Source organism: Colletotrichum abscissum (genome assembly GCF_030869225.1).
Source record: "Colletotrichum abscissum strain IMI 504890 chromosome Unknown Scaffold_17.1, whole genome shotgun sequence".
Classification (NCBI taxonomy): domain Eukaryota; kingdom Fungi; phylum Ascomycota; class Sordariomycetes; order Glomerellales; family Glomerellaceae; genus Colletotrichum; species Colletotrichum abscissum.
Window position 1 is genome coordinate 768,405 of NW_026850065.1, and position 15,793 is coordinate 784,197.

Sequence of the window (15,793 nt, forward strand, 5' to 3'; positions counted from 1 at the left end):
ATCCGATCTTTTCAACGGCAGGAAGGAAGATGTGGCAGGTGTCGAGAAATGGAGCCTCTTGCTCGGGCAAAGACGGTGATGCTTTGTCTGCAACCGCGATAAAACTGAACGGCAAGTTGACGTGCAAGGCTGACGGGGAAGGATATATTAAGCCGAGGTGATTGGTTGGAGCTTCTAGGTAGACCACAGCAGGGGTGGGAGGGGCAGGGGTCTCACAGCTAGCAGCTACCCCTCCAAATATTCCATCAGCCTTTCTTGCGCTTGCGTTCCACTGCCTTCGACTGTCAACACCACTTCAAAGAATTGCAACAAGATGGCTGACAACGACAAGCCAGGTACGTTTCTGCTTACTAGAACATATTTTATCAGATATTCAAACTCGAAAACAAATCATCGTTACGAATTCCGTGCTGACAAATGCTGTTCAAACAGAGCTCACACCCGCCGAGGAGGCCGCTGCCCGCGCCAAGGAGACGGAGGAGCAGAATGCGCTGCCGTACAAGTGGCAGCAGACCATTGCCGACGTCGACATCACCTTCAGCGTCCCCGGTAACTACAAGAGCAGAGACCTCGTCATCGACATCAAGAAGACCAAGCTCTCTGCCGGTGTGAAGGGCCAAGAGCCCATCGTCAGCGTACGCCGCAGTTCCTTCGTCCTTTCTTCTCTCCATCTTCCCTTGTGCCTACGTAGCTACAGCAAGTACGATGCATGAAAGATAAGTTCGCTTACACAACGATAAAATCACAGGGCGACCTCTCCCACCCCATCCTCGTCGACGACTCAACCTGGACCTTATCCTCGGCGCCCGACGGCACAAAGACGGTCGAGATCCACCTCGACAAGGTCAACAAGATGGAGTGGTGGGCGCACGTCGTCACCACGGCGCCCAAGATCGACGTCTCCAAGATCACCCCCGACACGAGCAAGCTGTCCGACCTCGATGGCGAGACCCGCGGCATGGTGGAGAAGATGATGTTTGACCAGCGCCAAAAGGAGCAAGGGCTGCCCACCTCGGACGAGCAGAAGAAGTTTGACATTCTCAAGAAGTTCCAGGCCGAGCACCCGGAGATGGACTTCAGCAATGCCAAGATTAGCTAGACATTAAGAGATCCCGCTTTTTCACGAGAAATGAGTCTAAATCAATAAAAGTACACACATGTTCATGACAGATTGATGTAGGGAAAGATTTATGCTTTGAACCGCCATGATCTTGTATTGAATCATATCTAAATGCTTCTTCTGAGCTGAAAAGCTATGTCAGGGGTGAAACGAAGAGCCAAAACCACTGCAATGGCAGAAGCCATAGGTTACGGCATCAGAGAGCCCATGCGTAGACCATTGCTCTTGGATCCGCTAGTAATGGTGAAGCAGATTGATTGCTGCGACCCATCAATTGTCAGATTGATAAGCGGTCCGTTTCGCACACTAGACCAATTTCCTCCCAATCGATGCACGCTAGTTGGGGGGAAGACGCGCAATAAGTTTGCCCACGACATCACAAGAAACCAACACTGTAAGAATTAGTGGACAGTAGCAAAGTATGAGAAGCAAGACACGACAGGATTCATGAACTACAGAATCGCTGACCGCGTGGGGGAGGCCCAAAGTAAGGTCTCTATCAATCCAATTTGCTATCCGTTCTATCCACCTCTCCGCGTCCGAATGGATGGCGTTGCAGGGTCAGATCTGGACGGGAACAATGGATTGGGGGACAATCAGTCAGTGTGATCACTGGATTCGGGAACTGCAACGTTTCGTTTGTTAGCCGTGACTCTTGACGATGAAGTGAAGTGCAAACAACAAAGTAGCAATAGCATCGAGATCAGAAATTAGAACCATATCCACACATTGGAATTGAGATAGGGATAACTGTATAAAAAATTGTCTTGGTCATCAGGTCGAGGGGGAGGAAATGAAAGCTAGTAAATAGTCGTCTTACCTAGCATGATGTGTCACGGCGAGCTGAGCCTGGGACATCCAAGGAGGTACGAATGGTGAAGCTGGCGTATCCTGTGGTAACTTTGCGTCTTGTTAGCCAGATTCCTTGGACAAGATCGTCAAACGTGAGTAGCAGAAAGAAGGAAATCAGAAATTAGAACCGTATCCACATAATGTTATTGAGATAGGGATAACTGTATAAATAATTGTCTTGGTCATCATTTTGGGGAGGGAGTTGAGGTTAGGAAAACAATCAGCCACATACCTATTCTTCTGGGTCCGACCAGATCACTGCTTAGAGAGACGTGCAGCTTTGAACTTGCTGATACGCTGACCACCATCAGCTTCATCAAGAGGCCGGACCACGGACGTATCCTCTTGGAGGAAGCCACCCTGTTTCTGGATGAAGTTCCGACGTTGTCGGTGATACTCGTCGGCGAGGTCCTGGTCGATGAAGTCCTCGTCAAAAGCGTTCTCGTCCTGAGGTTTGCTCTCCTTCTCGACGACTGCGTCTGCCAGTGTCTTCCCCTCAGGTCCCGTCGGGGCTGTGGGCCTATCCTGGTCGATGAAGCGTGACGGCACATCGCGCGGGCCCATGGGAACGAAACCGTCATCAACAACCGTCGGCGCTGCCTTCTGCTTCTTGAACCGAGACGCCTTGCGGGTTGACTTGGCTTCCGCTTGCTTGGCGGGGCCGGTACGCTCCACAATGTCGCTGAGAGGCTCCACGATGGGCTCTGGCGGTGGTCGGGGAACAGTCGGCGGCGTGGCAGCAGTGTCCGCAACGCTATCTGGGGCGACGTCCAGGCTCTGTGCGAACCGGACGCTCTTCTTGCTCTCGTCCGCGTCCGTTGGGGAAGAGGTCCTCAGGATAGACGTCGAAGGTACAGGCGACGGCTTGGCAGCTTCGACCGTCTTGCCCTTGTCACCTGAGTTAACGATGATGCGACCAATGCCCTGTTGGTCTTCGTCTGACTCCTGGCCATCTGCTTCTGACTTCTGAGTGAAGCGAGACTTGACCCCCAGTCGCTTTTCGAGCTCCAACATCCGTTGATGATACCCGTCGTCCAAGACGCTGGAAGTAGACCGACCAAACTTGTCTTCTTCATCGTCGTCCTCGAGATCAGAGTACTCATACTCCCAGTCCTCGTCATCGTCGGCAGAGCCATCGTCATCCTCAAGGTTGAGTTCAGCCACAACTTGGCCCACCTCTTCCATGCCGTACTTCAGCATCTCTCGGCGAAGAAAGGCGTCTTCCTCAGACTCGTCTTCGGGAATGACGGGCGCTTCGCGGCTGATGTTTTCCTGGCTCCTGGCGGTTTGCATGATCTCTTCAACTCGTTGAGCGTTCCTCGACACCTGTTGCTCTGCAGAGGGCTTGGTGTCTTGGGCGAATGAGACGGACTTCTTGGCTGGCACAGAGTCGTCAACCTCTGCTTCGGGTAGCGACTCCTTTACAGATTGCGCGGGATCCGGTGCTGGTGATGTTGACTCGGATGCCTCAGCCAGAGGCTCGTCGGTGACGTCTTCCACGATGGGCTCTGTCTTCTCCGTCTGCGAGGGTTGGCTGGTTGGGATGTCCTTGACGCCTGCCTTCTCCAGGATCTCCCTGATCTGAGCGCTCGAATCGCCAGGCTGCTGCAATCGGCTGGAGAGCACATTACCCTCTTCGTCGAGCTCCTCAATGATCTCCGTTATAGGCAAGCCATCCTCATCCCGCACATCAGGATTGCTGAGAACGCTGGCGGCAGCGTGCTTCTCTTCCGCAGTCTCGAGCTGCTTCTCAAGAGTGGCGATGTTCTTGGAAACATAGTCGATGCGACGCGAAAGTAGGTTGACAATCTGGTCGGCAGGCTTCAGATCAATGCGCCCAAAAAGGTCGTTGATCTCTTTCTTGTCGACAACCTCGCCCTCGAAGTCTCTGCGAATGCGCGCAAGAGCCTCCCGACTGGCAGGCTGGGGAACCGACTCGATTTCCTCTCTCAAGGACTCGTATTCAGCGTCCCATTTCTGCCAGTGCTGCAGAGCCTTCTGCAGCTTAGCAACAGAGTCTTCAAGCTGCAGGCGATGCTTTTCCAGGTCCAGGAAACTGTCTCTGGCTGCTGCCATGGTGAAGGAAAAAGAAGGGGAGAGAAGGGAAATTGAGAAGTTCTCGGAAGCAAGACGAGGAAAAGGAAAAAAATTCCCTGTCGGAAGGTAGGGGTTTGGAGCTCTAAGAAAATTAGGTAATCTTCTCAAGTGCAGGTTGTTACGTAAGGCCCACTTAGCTTTCCAGCAACGCGCCCCTGTACATACGCATACCCGTAAGGTACTTTGAATAGGGCCTCACCTCCCCTGCAAAAGGCAGTGCTGCAGCTTTCACTGTTACCCGTTGATACTCGGCGGCGATAGATACCTCACGATTCACTAACGTATTCAGTTCTTATGAAACCAACACGCTCAGCTATAGGAGAACCTCGCCTTTGTTATACCGTGAACGCGCCAAAAGGTCGAGATTGAAGTCAAAAGGTTCAGACTTTCATTCTCACCTGCTCGAGCCATTCATGATGAATGGATGGATTCGCGCCTACTCATACCAAGGACTAAGATAAAGAAAATGTGTTACATCAAACGACTATAATATCATCATTTCGATTCATATCGAAGGCTTTGGTATTCCGAATCAGAATGCTAAGATCTAGGTCTGATGCCAATCATGTACTTTCCCGCTTTCAGATGAAGGACTGTGAAATGAACAAGTTCATGAGACTGATTGGGCATCAGAGACAGGTCGTACCGCCGAAGTAGAGACACAAGGGTGAGCCGCAGCTCCGTCCACGCGAATCTTCTCACTTGATTAGTACCAGGCTGAAGGTGAGAGCCATTGGGCGACTTACTGTTTTCCAATACAGTTCCGCGATCCCGCAGAAAAGGGGTAGTATGCCGTTCTTTCGTTGGCGGCCGTGCCCTTGTAGTCAGACAGCCATCTCTCGGGAACGAACTTCTCTGCGTCAGGCCACTGCTTCTCATCCCAGTGCAGTACGGTGGTGTTTGCAGTCACTCTAGTCTGTTCGGTGTCAGTCAAGCTCCGGGAAAGATGGACTTTGACTTAAGTGTCTCGTAGGAAAGGCGGCTTACCCCAGCTGGGATCAAGTGATCAGACAGAATCACATCTTCATCAGTCTGTCTTTGAAGCCCTGATAAACTGTCAGTAAATCATACGTTCAGACTTTAGGAAAGAGGAATCCTACCGCCAGTTGCCGGAGGAGCAAGCCTCATTGTCTCTTTCAAAACAGCGTGCAAGAACGGCAAGTCCGTCGTTTGGTCGTCTGAAACCGGCGAATTCGATAACGGAAACCTCCCCCGAATCTCGTTGACAAGTTTTTGGTAGGAAGGGGGGTCATTGAGCAAGAACATCATTGCGAATGTGAGCGTGCTAGCGGTCGTCTCGCTGCCCGCTAGCCAAAAGACGAGCATCTCGGAAAACACCTCGATACGCGACAATGTCTCTGGGTTCTCTTCATGCGTGTCGAGGAGGAGCTGTAGCAGGTCAGGCTTGGCCAGCTTGTCGGTCGACGCTTGTCTCTTTTCGATGATATCACTGATGAGTTGAGCAAGTTCGGGATCCCGAAATTTGGGTAGGAAGGGGATATACTTCAAGAAGGGCAGGAGTTGATACTTTTCCCCGCCAATCGTTAGCCATTTCGTCTCGCCACCAACTAGAGTGACACTTACAATTGTGCCCCTCTTAAAGCTCTCAGAGAACTTCTTGCGGATAGGATGCTCTCCATTCTTCACCAACTCAAACGAGCCCCCAAACGCAGTTGCGCTCATGATGTCGGACGCCAGGCGGCCCATGAGGTTCCAAGCATCAATGACGGTTTCGCCTCCATCCCGGACGCACTGATTGTCGATGAACTCCTCGAGCGCCTCGATACAACTCAGCTTCAGCGGCTCAAGGCCCTTGAGGTAACTGATGGAGAAGCCATGAGAGAAGAGCCTTCGCCGGGTGCGGTACTGCGCCCGATCTCGCATGGTGAAGAGCGTGACGCCGTCTTCGTTTTGGCTGAACTTTTCATACAGGACGCTCTTTCGGAGGTCCATTCCTACTAGAATCTGGTGGACGGACTTTTCATCGGAGACGAGAACGAGATCGGGGGCTTTTCAATTAGGTGTCGGCAAAGGTCATCATGTTTAAGAGACGCGTGTTACAACTCACCGACTCGGACAATGTCACCGTATTTACGGTTGTAGTTGATCCCCTTCTCAAACGCCTTGCCTCTAACGACTGCCACCATCCAGGGCAGAGCCGTGAACCTATTGAGCCACGGCCCAGGTATCTTGGCCAACGGGCCTGTGAGGCCATTCCATAATGCCTTGAGGACCTTCAATGCTCCGTAGGCAAGTATGAGGAATAGGCATGCTGATAAGAGAGTCTTCACATCCGGGTTGCCCAGCCGCACGACAATCAGTTCGTTTGAAATTCCCATCACAGTGTAGAGCTGGCTTGTAAGGTAGCCGGTGTTGATGTGCAGGAATATCGACAACCTTTCCCTCTTAATCGACTTTTCGAAGCCAATGCTGACTTTGTTCAGTAATCCATAAAAGTTGTTTGAATGAGTTCTTTTAAAGTTTGCGGTTCCCCATCCCATATATACTTATCGAAGGGTTGCTATTAAAAGGCCGGATCTGCTCATGGCTGTAGCTTTCCGCCGCCCCCGCTCCAGACCGGAGGTTCAACATGAGCTGGAATGTCTACGTCCGTGTAAGACAAGGCCAAAGCAGAGCCGATTTATCGATCTGCAGGCATCCTTCGTGGCGTAGACTCCGTAAACACTTGGTCTTCCATCAATAAGCACTAAAACCGGCCTACCATATCTTCTTCCTTCTTTCTACACATGACACAAATGAATTCATCTCGAAGAAACTCACGAATTTGACAAGTCCAATAGCCCCGATCAGTGGAATGTGTACACTCGTTCCTTCGACGCCCATTGTTTTCGAGGATCGCATCATTTTGCAAATCAAGCTGTCGCGCCAAGTCTCTGGTTCAATTCACGTCGTACACGATACCCGAGACAAATCTAAAGATGCCTAAATCGAATCGCCGAGCATACTTCGCGGCCATGAAGTAGATTGCACCCCCGACCGCCAACATAGAGACGGAGACGAGCCACAGATCCCAGTTCCTAGCCTTCCGCACCGGCATCCGCATGTCTGCCGTCTGAAGGTGCATCGGTCGCAGCGCTCTTCCGCCTACCAAGCGCAACTCGTGATCAAAGATGACCTCCTCGACTATGTCGACAGCAAGTTTCTTACGCCGGGATGCTACGCGCGCTATCCTCTTCATACGCTCAACGATCCTGCCAAAGGATCCGTCAACGTCGGATACGATTCGGCCGATCTTTTCTGAGATCTCAGTGGTAGTCAAGTCAAACTCGTCCAGGGCGAGACTGACGCCTGCTTCGACCAGGCGGGCGCTGTTGGCGAGCTGGTCGAAGAAGAAGCCCAGAAACAGAGTGGGAGTTCCGTGAGATAGGGTCTCATTTGCGCTGGAACCGCCTCCGTGAGTAAGATAGAGCCTGGTGTTGGGATGATCGAGAACGGCTCGCTGGGGAGCGAAAGATGGGACTCGGATATCGGCGTGCTTCTCATCCATGATATCACCGACTGGAAGCTTGCCACCGTTGGGTGATTTGACATGTGCTGATCTGTCGACATTCTGCCTTGCTGACTTCCCAATGGACCATATGACGCCGTTGATATGCCCTGCATCTATAGCCATGACAAGACCGGTGAGTATCTTCAGGAGCTCTGCTGGTGGAAGTACAATATGAGTGCCTAGAGCGACATACACCGTCTTATCATAAGACTCTAGAAACGCTCGGTAGCTTTCATCGAGCGGAGGGTACTCATCCCCCAAGATCGGCCCAACCACTTGCATAAGTGGTGGCAAGTCTTTGGCCGGCTCAAGTCCAAAGAATGAGTTGACAAACACAAGCTGGTTCGGTTTAGGCGCCACTGGAACCGAATGCTTCACGACTTGTCGTTTCGTCATCTCCCGTGTCCAGCTGGTCCACGCAAAAACATGCGGCAGCGCCCAGAACAAGACCATCTCATTCCTGATACGGAACCAAATCGAAGCCTTCTCCGACGTGGGCGTGAAATCGACCTGGAAGCCCGGCTGGCCGGGAATATAGCTCACAGGCGCCAGGAGATACGGCATCTGCGGCCACATGACGGCAATGGGGACGCCAAACTCAATCATCATATCCTTGGCCGCGGCCTCGACAAAAAAGTCTGCGATAATCATGTCAGGCTTGATTTCTGTGTCGAGCATGAGTTCGCGTAAATGGAACCAAGTGTCCGGCCAGTAGGAGTCGAAGAGATACTTGGATTCCATGATGGATCCGACGCTGTCGCTGAGCCGCCACTGTATCATGTGCGCGTAGTGCGCTTCGGCGTCGGCATTTGGCATGGCTGGACCGAAGCTGTGGACGCGGGTGATGGATGGATAGTCTGACTCCCAGTGCTCCTGGCCGGAGTTGGTTCCGAAGTGGACTTCGTGGCCGCGGGCTGCGAGTACAGCGCCGAGCTCGAGGACCGGGGCGGCGTGGGTGAACCCGCCGACAGTCGAGCATAGCAGGATACACCGCTTGAAGGAGCAGTCTGGTCGTTACATGACTGTGAATGTTGTTTCGTTTATATATAGAGAAGTTCATGCTGTTTCTGAATAGACACAGCTTCTGGGCGGCAAAGCGTTTTTCTATGTCTCGACGAAGTCATTGTAAAGTGGGCTGATTGTTGGTAAGATCGAGCTTATTGTGCCCCAATGCTTCGATATCCCTCTTTCCGATTTGTTATCTCTGGAGCGGCATGGAAAAAGAAAGCTACGTGAGTAGTCAGGATTCATTTCAATTCCAGTTTGAGGTAGGTGTCATTAGCAGCTTGACCAAATTGCTGGTCGGTATAGTTGATAGCGAGTCACCAGATTGCGCGAGGAGTTATCTCAAGAATTGAAACTGCAGGAGTACACAGAGTCTTCGGTTCCAGGCGAAAGTAGTCTCACTGCTTATGACGCCCATTTAGGCCAAAAAAAAGAAAGCATGATTGTGAGACGATCCTGCGGTTTGGTCCAGTTGATGTGACTTATAACCGGCTGTGGTCAAACGCTGTGCCTCAGCTGACACTAGCGATGTCCGCCTTTGGCCAGAATGGAGATCCTTCTTGGGACATCCTACTAACGTGCTGTGTGATGCATCCTCTATTGAAACTTTGCCGAAATTTCAATGTTATTTTCTTACATTATGTCTCTGTTGACATAACATCCGTTGGCTGCCGGAAGCCGGACTGTGTAAGTAGTCTCCGAATACGGACGGCACTCTCTCCAGGCAACAGTTATTGATACTACCGAGTCGACCTTTTCCGCGTCAGCCTTTCACTTCTCTCTTCAACAGATGGTCCAGGGTGACAAGAACCCGCGTATTACCACTGAGACAAAGTTGTAGGCTTAGAGTCGTTCATGAGGCTTAATTGACTACCAAGTACCTATTGCACGGCGTCGGCTACTGCTGATATTATCTAATAACTCGGCCCAACTTTGGCCATGAATGACTATTAACAGCAGATAATCGAGCCAATCGACGACATGAGACCGGTCTTCAAGAGATACAGAGCAGTATTCCTCGTCTCGACCGCCCCACAGGAACTCAGCCAAAACAACACCGAAACCGAATTAGCGTTAGGAGAATCACATCTCCCAAGTACCTTACGTATCAATACTCCTCCTTTGGACGGTTTGAAGTAGACTTTCCGTAAGTTGTTGATATCTACGTGACCAGAGTACCAAGTCCAACACCTCTGCGACCCCGAACGAAACGGGGTCTCTTCAAATCTCACGGCGTTTTCGAGGAGGGTCCTGTGCTTCCTCATGATCAGGCTCTGCCTTGATCCCCGTCACCATCTTGTCTCTCTCCCGCTTCAGGCCTCTTGGCTGATCGATGGTGATTTGCTGGCCAACTGAAATCGCGGGGAATATCTGCTGGAGTCCGTGTTGTATGATACCAAGATGCATAGGCATCTGTGTTTGGCCGTTTTCACCGTGGATGTTGAGGTCCAGTACCCTCGGTAAGACTGCCGAAGGCGAAGGAAGCCCTTTTCTTAAATTGGCCATGTCAGATTGTATGTTCTCGGAGATGGCCTGGCCTTGAGTCTGCTGCGCAGCCGAAAGTCCCGTATTTGAGGGCTTCAGGTTGTGCTCCTGGAGTAACATCTGCGTCAGTCGAGTCTGTTGGGGAGCCTCCTTTCTCCAGAACTGACAGCCCGATGATGTCCACGTTACGCCCAATTCCTGCGGGCATCCCAGGAAATGTCGTGGCCATTTGTACTGATCACCTCCAACTTCGTACGAGAGAACGCCAAGACCCAAGTACAGGGCCCTGTTACCACCTGCTATGCCATATTTAGCCTCCGCCATCTCCTGGAACTCTTTAACTAATCTTGGAGTGTACGCCTCGAATCCAGGTGCCTTGGAGACATTTTGATGCTGACACCAACCCCCTAGTCGAGCGGCTTCCAGGCGTGTGAGAAGCATTACCAGCTTTGGGCTGTCTTCCCATGGCAATAGGGTCTTCTCTTTCCACGCAAAATGCTTGAGATACTCCTCATTCACCCAGTGACAGAGAAATGTGTCCGGCTTGGATGGCTGAATAATGTCAGCGAAGCACTTCGCCACAGCGGCATCGGTGAGCATTGTTTTGAGTGGCCAGGCCAGGAAGACGTAGTGCTTGGGCTCTTCGTATATATCCCGCGTCTCGATTTCGTTGAGAAATTCCAAGTAAGTTTTCGAAGAGCTCGGTTTTGTTTCCATTTTTTCTGGATTTCTTTTGATAAAGAATAGGATATGACTCAAGTAATGGCTTCCGTTGTTTTTCCTACAGATCTCACTGCTTTTCGATTGCTATTCTGGAGTATCTGGCACGAAGCATTGCGAGAGCGGATGATCTTTAACCACTGCGCAATGCTTTCTCCGGTAACTCTACGAATGTTCATACCTCAATGACATTGGAGATACAGATTCCCAGACATTGCTTCTCGAGGTAGCGAAGGTTCATGTCCGAACAACTAGCTAGCTATTTCGACCTCACAACTGCGGTTTCAACCTTGATGTCCCTATACCATTGACTGGCGAACCCATAGTCGCGATTCGCCGGCGCATTGTATAGCAAAAGAAGAAAGGTCTTCCAAGGCAGTCGCTAGGCTCCAGATTCATGGTCTTGTAAGAAGCTCATAACACTTTTTGCCGGACTCACATCTCATCTCGTAGACTACTGTCAGTTCCCTGAGTCAACATTACTTCAACGGTTTGTCATTGTATCCAGGAAGCTATGAGTAGCTCGGGGAGTACCCCACAAGCCGGTGAACCCAGCAGTTTCTACTCACCTCCAAGAAGAAGAATCCCTAGCCAGCTAGAAGCCCCAATGGTTTGCTGCAAGGCGATGGAGCTCACAAGGGCAATTTCAGCGACTATTTTATCCAATCAGTATCTGTAGAGGCAGCACATTCAGGTATAAACGTGAGGTCGCGACAAGCAATTCACTTACACGCTGCCGGGCGCTTCTTCGGCGATCGACAACCCCATGGGACGATGTGAGATGGGGAGAGCCGCGCCGTCTGCGTAAACTCCGCAAGACTCCGCACATTTCCCCAACTTCTGGCGCCATTCCGTCACCACATACACCAACATTCCACCACGTTAGCTTCCTCTCCCATCCCACATCAACCGCTTCGCGATTAAGTTCGCACAAACTTAGGTCCTACGGCCAACCGTAGCTTCCTCTCTTTACCCCAGAGAACGATCTTTCCTCGGGGCTAACCGTCATTCCATCTCTCTCCCCCATCTTTACCCCCCGGCATTCGTCTCTCCCCTCCGCATTAGTCTGTGCGGGGAAGCTTAAGCTACACCGCAGTCTGGCCGACGATTTTCTTCTCACGATGATGATTCGTTTTCTTTCTTCCTGTAAGACCAATTGAAGCAGGTATTCGTTTGGTAATCAATTGACTGCGACTACAACGCTGCAATACTCTCACTATCGGTAGAAAAATGACGCTCATTAACTGGAAGGACTGGGGAGGATGGAGGGGTATAAGAACGGCGGCGAACGCCTTTGTCTCGACGACTACACTTTGTTGGATCGCCGCCTTCCTCATCTTCTCTCAGTGTCTCTGGATGCTCTACACCCGCCGCTCAAAGCAATACCCGAGCGAGAAAGGAGAGAAACGACACGACACACAGCGCAACAACGGCAACATGTTCACCCGCGTGCCCTTTCTCCTGTCGGCAGTCGCCATCATGGCGCTCTGCGCGATGGCGAGGGTCGCGGAATTCGGGAAGCCGTTTGCACGGCAGTACCTGGCCTCTACCACGATCAGTAGCGGCCACTCGCAGTTCACCGTCCCCGCGTCGGCAGACGAGGGAGCGCACCTCATTCCCAACGTTGAGGACTCGGAGGCCAAGGACCCGCAGAGCGTATGCCCGGGATACACGGCCTCCAACGTCCAGACGACATCACACGGATTCACCGCCAACCTCGACCTCGCCGGCTCAGCTTGCAATTTGTACGGGAACGACGTCGAGGCTTTGACACTCGTTGTCGACTACCTCGCAACGGACCGTCTTCACGTACAGGTGCTGCCGCGGTACCTGGGTGCTGAGAACAACACTTGGTTCATTCTTCCTGAAGAGTTCGTCCCGAAACCCGCTGCAGACGGGAAGGCGAGCTCTGATGGCTCAGACAGCGATTTGGAGTTCAAGTGGGCAAACGAGCCCACTTTCGGCTTCAACGTGTCCAGGAAGAGTACTGGAGATGTTTTGTTCACGACCACAGGAACTAAGCTTGTATTTGAAGATCAATTCTTCGAGTTTGCTTCGCCGCTTCCTGAGAATTACAACCTGTATGGACTTGGTGAAGCTATCCATGGCTTCAAGCTGAACAACAATCTGACTCGTAAGTAACCGCTGTACAGGACCAAGGCGTACCAAAACTCACAGGAATAGGCACACTCTACGCGGCTGATGCCGGTGACCCAATCGATGGAAACATCTATGGCTCTCACCCGGTCTATCTCGATACCCGCTACTACCAAGTCGATGCCGATACCAAGTCGGCCGTCTACGTCGCCAATGCCACGGACAAGAATGCCGACTACAAATCCTACACCCACGGGGTTTTCCTCCGTAACGCTCACGCCCAGGAAATCTTGCTTCGGGAGTCGAACATCACCTGGAGAGGCCTGGGTGGCACCATTGACCTCTACTTCTACGCTGGACCGACTGCTGACGCCGTGATGAAGTCCTACCAGAAGACCACCGTCGGCTTGCCTGCCATGCAGCAGTACTGGACTTTCGGCTTCCACCAGTGCAGATGGGGCTATACCAGCTGGGACAACCTGCAGGAGATTGCAGATGACTTTGCCAAGTTTGAGATTCCTCTGGAAACTCTCTGGGGTGAGTTGACCCGTCTCAAAGTCGCCCACAATTCAGAACTAACTGCTCCCAGCCGATATTGACTACATGAACCAATACCGCGACTTCGAAGACGACCAAAACTCCTGGGGCTACGAAGACGCTGCCCGTGTCCTCGGTAACCTGCACAAGAACGGCCAACACTTTGTCCCCATCGTCGATTCCGCCATCTACGCCCCCAACCCAGAAAATGCCAGCGACGCCTACCCAACATACGACCGCGGCGTCGAAGCCGACGCCTTCATGCTCAACCCAGACGGATCTCTCTACGTCGGCGCTGTCTGGCCCGGCTACACCGTCTTCCCAGACTGGGTCGGCGCCGTCTTTGGCCGCAGTAAGACGTTTGAGTGGTGGACCACCGAAATGGTGACCTGGTTCCAAAAGGTCGCCTTTGATGGCATCTGGATCGACATGTCCGAAGTCTCCTCCTTCTGCGTCGGAAGCTGCGGCAGTGGGAACCTCACCCTCAATCCCGTCCACCCTCCCTTCTCGCTCCCCGGCGAACCGGGCAACGAAGTCCTCCAGTACCCCGAAGGCTTCAACAAGACCAACGGCACCGAGGCCGCCTCCGTCTCCGCCCTCTCTGCCTCACTGGCAGCCGCCCAATCCACCTCCTCAACCGCAGCAACCGCAGCATCTGCCACTCCCACAACGACATCAACAACCTCATACCTCCGCACCAAGCCCACGCCAGGCGTCCGCAACGTGAACCACCCCCCCTACGTAATCGACAACATCCAAGGCGACCTCGCCGTCCACGCCGTCTCCCCCAACGCAACCCACCATGGCGGCACCCAAGAATACGACTTCCACAATCTCTTCGGCCACCAGATCCTCAACGCCACCTATAACGCCCTCCTCTCCGTCTTCCCCGGCAAACGCCCCTTCATCATCGGCCGCTCCACCTTCGCCGGCTCCGGCAAATGGGCCGGCCACTGGGGCGGCGACAACGCCTCCCTCTGGGCCTACATGTTCTTCTCCATCCCGCAGGCCCTGTCCTTCAGCATCTTCGGCGTGCCCATGTTCGGCGTCGACACGTGCGGCTTCAACGGCAACACCGACATGGAGCTCTGCGCCCGCTGGATGCAGCTCAGCGCCTTCTTCCCCTTTTACCGCAACCACAACGTCCTCGCCGCCATCCCGCAGGAGCCCTACCGCTGGTCCGCCGTCGCCGAGGCCTCGCGCTCCGCCATGGCCATCCGCTACGCGCTGCTGCCGTACATGTACACGGCCTTCTACAAGGCGCACACCCTCGGCGACACCGTCATGCGCGCGCTGGCGTGGGAGTTCTCCGACGAGCCCTGGCTCGCGGGCGCGGATCGGCAGTTCCTTCTCGGCCCGGCGGTCATGGTCACCCCCTGCCTCGAGCAAGGCGCCAGCACCGTCGGCGGTGTATTCCCCGGCGTCGGTAAGGGCACCGTTTGGTATGACTGGTATAACCAGTCCGCCGTCACCGGCGTCTCACCCGGACAGAACGTGACGATCGATGCGCCCCTGGGTCATATTCCGGTCTACCTCCGTGGCGGATACGTTATCCCGACGCAAGAGCCCGCCTTGACGACAACTGAGAGCCGGGCGAACCCTTGGGGTCTACTGGTTGCGCTGGACGGCGAGGGTGCTGCTGCGGGTAGCCTCTATGTTGACGACGGCGAGAGCTTGGAGCAAGAGGCTACTCTGACTGTAGAGGTAATGATTTCCCCCCCTTCCATCACAGTTCAAAAACAAAGAGGTCGAAGTAGACGCTAACATGATAAACAGCTCTCCTCTTCCGACAAGTCGCTCAAGGCCACTCCATCTGGCGACTTCAAGGACTCGAACCCGCTCGGAAACGTCACCGTTCTGGGAGTCCAGAGCGACGTTTCTTCGGTATCTCTTAATGGAAAGGCCCTGGACGGAGCGAATTGGTCCTTTGACTCGTCTTCTCGCGTTCTCCACGTCACTGGTCTGCAGTCTTTCACATCTGCTGGTGCATGGTCATCTTCGTGGGAGCTTACTTGGTCCTAGAAGCCTTGGGGTAAAATAGAACACACCTCGGGCTCGGATCTTTAGTATGTTGAAGAGTATCTAGATAATGTTGCGGTGCGTGGCAGCGAATGAGCAGTGGATGTCACACCAAAAAAGGGGGTTTAACTGTACCCGAAGACTGTAAATATCAAGAAGTAGCCGAAAAGAAGAAAAGAGATACTCGCCCCTTTAGCAAGATGAAACCATCTCAACGCTCAGAGGTCCTAGATTTACTGTATTGTTTAGTATCAAATGGAACCAAGTCGTGTACGCTCATGGTAGTCATGGTCAGCGCAAATGCAACTGCTACTCAGCGGCATTGAGTGAACGATGCTTAAGATCCCCGA

General features: G+C 52.8%; 6 protein-coding genes across 6 annotated transcripts; 2 read left to right on the forward strand and 4 right to left on the reverse strand.

Moving 5' to 3' along the window:
• Positions 1 to 313: 313 nt before the first annotated feature.
• Positions 314 to 1,099, forward strand: CABS01_07924 (CS domain-containing protein; the record flags this gene model as incomplete). Its single annotated transcript, XM_060541286.1, has 3 exons — positions 314 to 335; positions 433 to 635; positions 749 to 1,099. 3 exons carry the CDS (start codon positions 314 to 316, stop codon positions 1,097 to 1,099), a joined length of 576 nt encoding a protein of 191 aa, XP_060402786.1.
• A 1,128-nt stretch (positions 1,100 to 2,227) lies between these two features.
• Positions 2,228 to 4,048, reverse strand: CABS01_07925 (uncharacterized protein; the record flags this gene model as incomplete). The annotated part of the gene is made up of 1 exon (XM_060541287.1): positions 2,228 to 4,048. One exon carries the CDS (start codon positions 4,046 to 4,048, stop codon positions 2,228 to 2,230), a length of 1,821 nt encoding a protein of 606 aa, XP_060402787.1.
• Positions 4,049 to 4,609: 561 nt separating this feature from the next.
• CABS01_07926 (uncharacterized protein) lies at positions 4,610 to 6,408 on the reverse strand (the record flags this gene model as incomplete). Its single annotated transcript, XM_060541288.1, has 6 exons — positions 4,610 to 4,763; positions 4,816 to 4,985; positions 5,057 to 5,115; positions 5,170 to 5,596; positions 5,654 to 6,078; positions 6,138 to 6,408. The coding sequence occupies 6 exons, from the start codon at positions 6,406 to 6,408 to the stop codon at positions 4,610 to 4,612; spliced, it is 1,506 nt and encodes a 501-aa protein (XP_060402788.1).
• A 560-nt stretch (positions 6,409 to 6,968) lies between these two features.
• On the reverse strand, positions 6,969 to 8,573 carry CABS01_07927 (uncharacterized protein; the record flags this gene model as incomplete). The annotated part of the gene is made up of 4 exons (XM_060541289.1): positions 6,969 to 7,480; positions 7,526 to 7,994; positions 8,031 to 8,288; positions 8,334 to 8,573. Coding segments are annotated over 4 exons (1,479 nt in total), but the record flags the coding sequence as incomplete, so codon positions are not given.
• Positions 8,574 to 9,806: 1,233 nt separating this feature from the next.
• Positions 9,807 to 10,787, reverse strand: CABS01_07928 (uncharacterized protein; the record flags this gene model as incomplete). Its single annotated transcript, XM_060541290.1, has 1 exon — positions 9,807 to 10,787. The coding sequence occupies one exon, from the start codon at positions 10,785 to 10,787 to the stop codon at positions 9,807 to 9,809; it is 981 nt and encodes a 326-aa protein (XP_060402790.1).
• A 1,233-nt stretch (positions 10,788 to 12,020) lies between these two features.
• On the forward strand, positions 12,021 to 15,446 carry CABS01_07929 (glycosyl hydrolase family 31; the record flags this gene model as incomplete). Its single annotated transcript, XM_060541291.1, has 4 exons — positions 12,021 to 12,924; positions 12,975 to 13,424; positions 13,477 to 15,128; positions 15,201 to 15,446. 4 exons carry the CDS (start codon positions 12,021 to 12,023, stop codon positions 15,444 to 15,446), a joined length of 3,252 nt encoding a protein of 1,083 aa, XP_060402791.1.
• Positions 15,447 to 15,793: the final 347 nt, after the last annotated feature.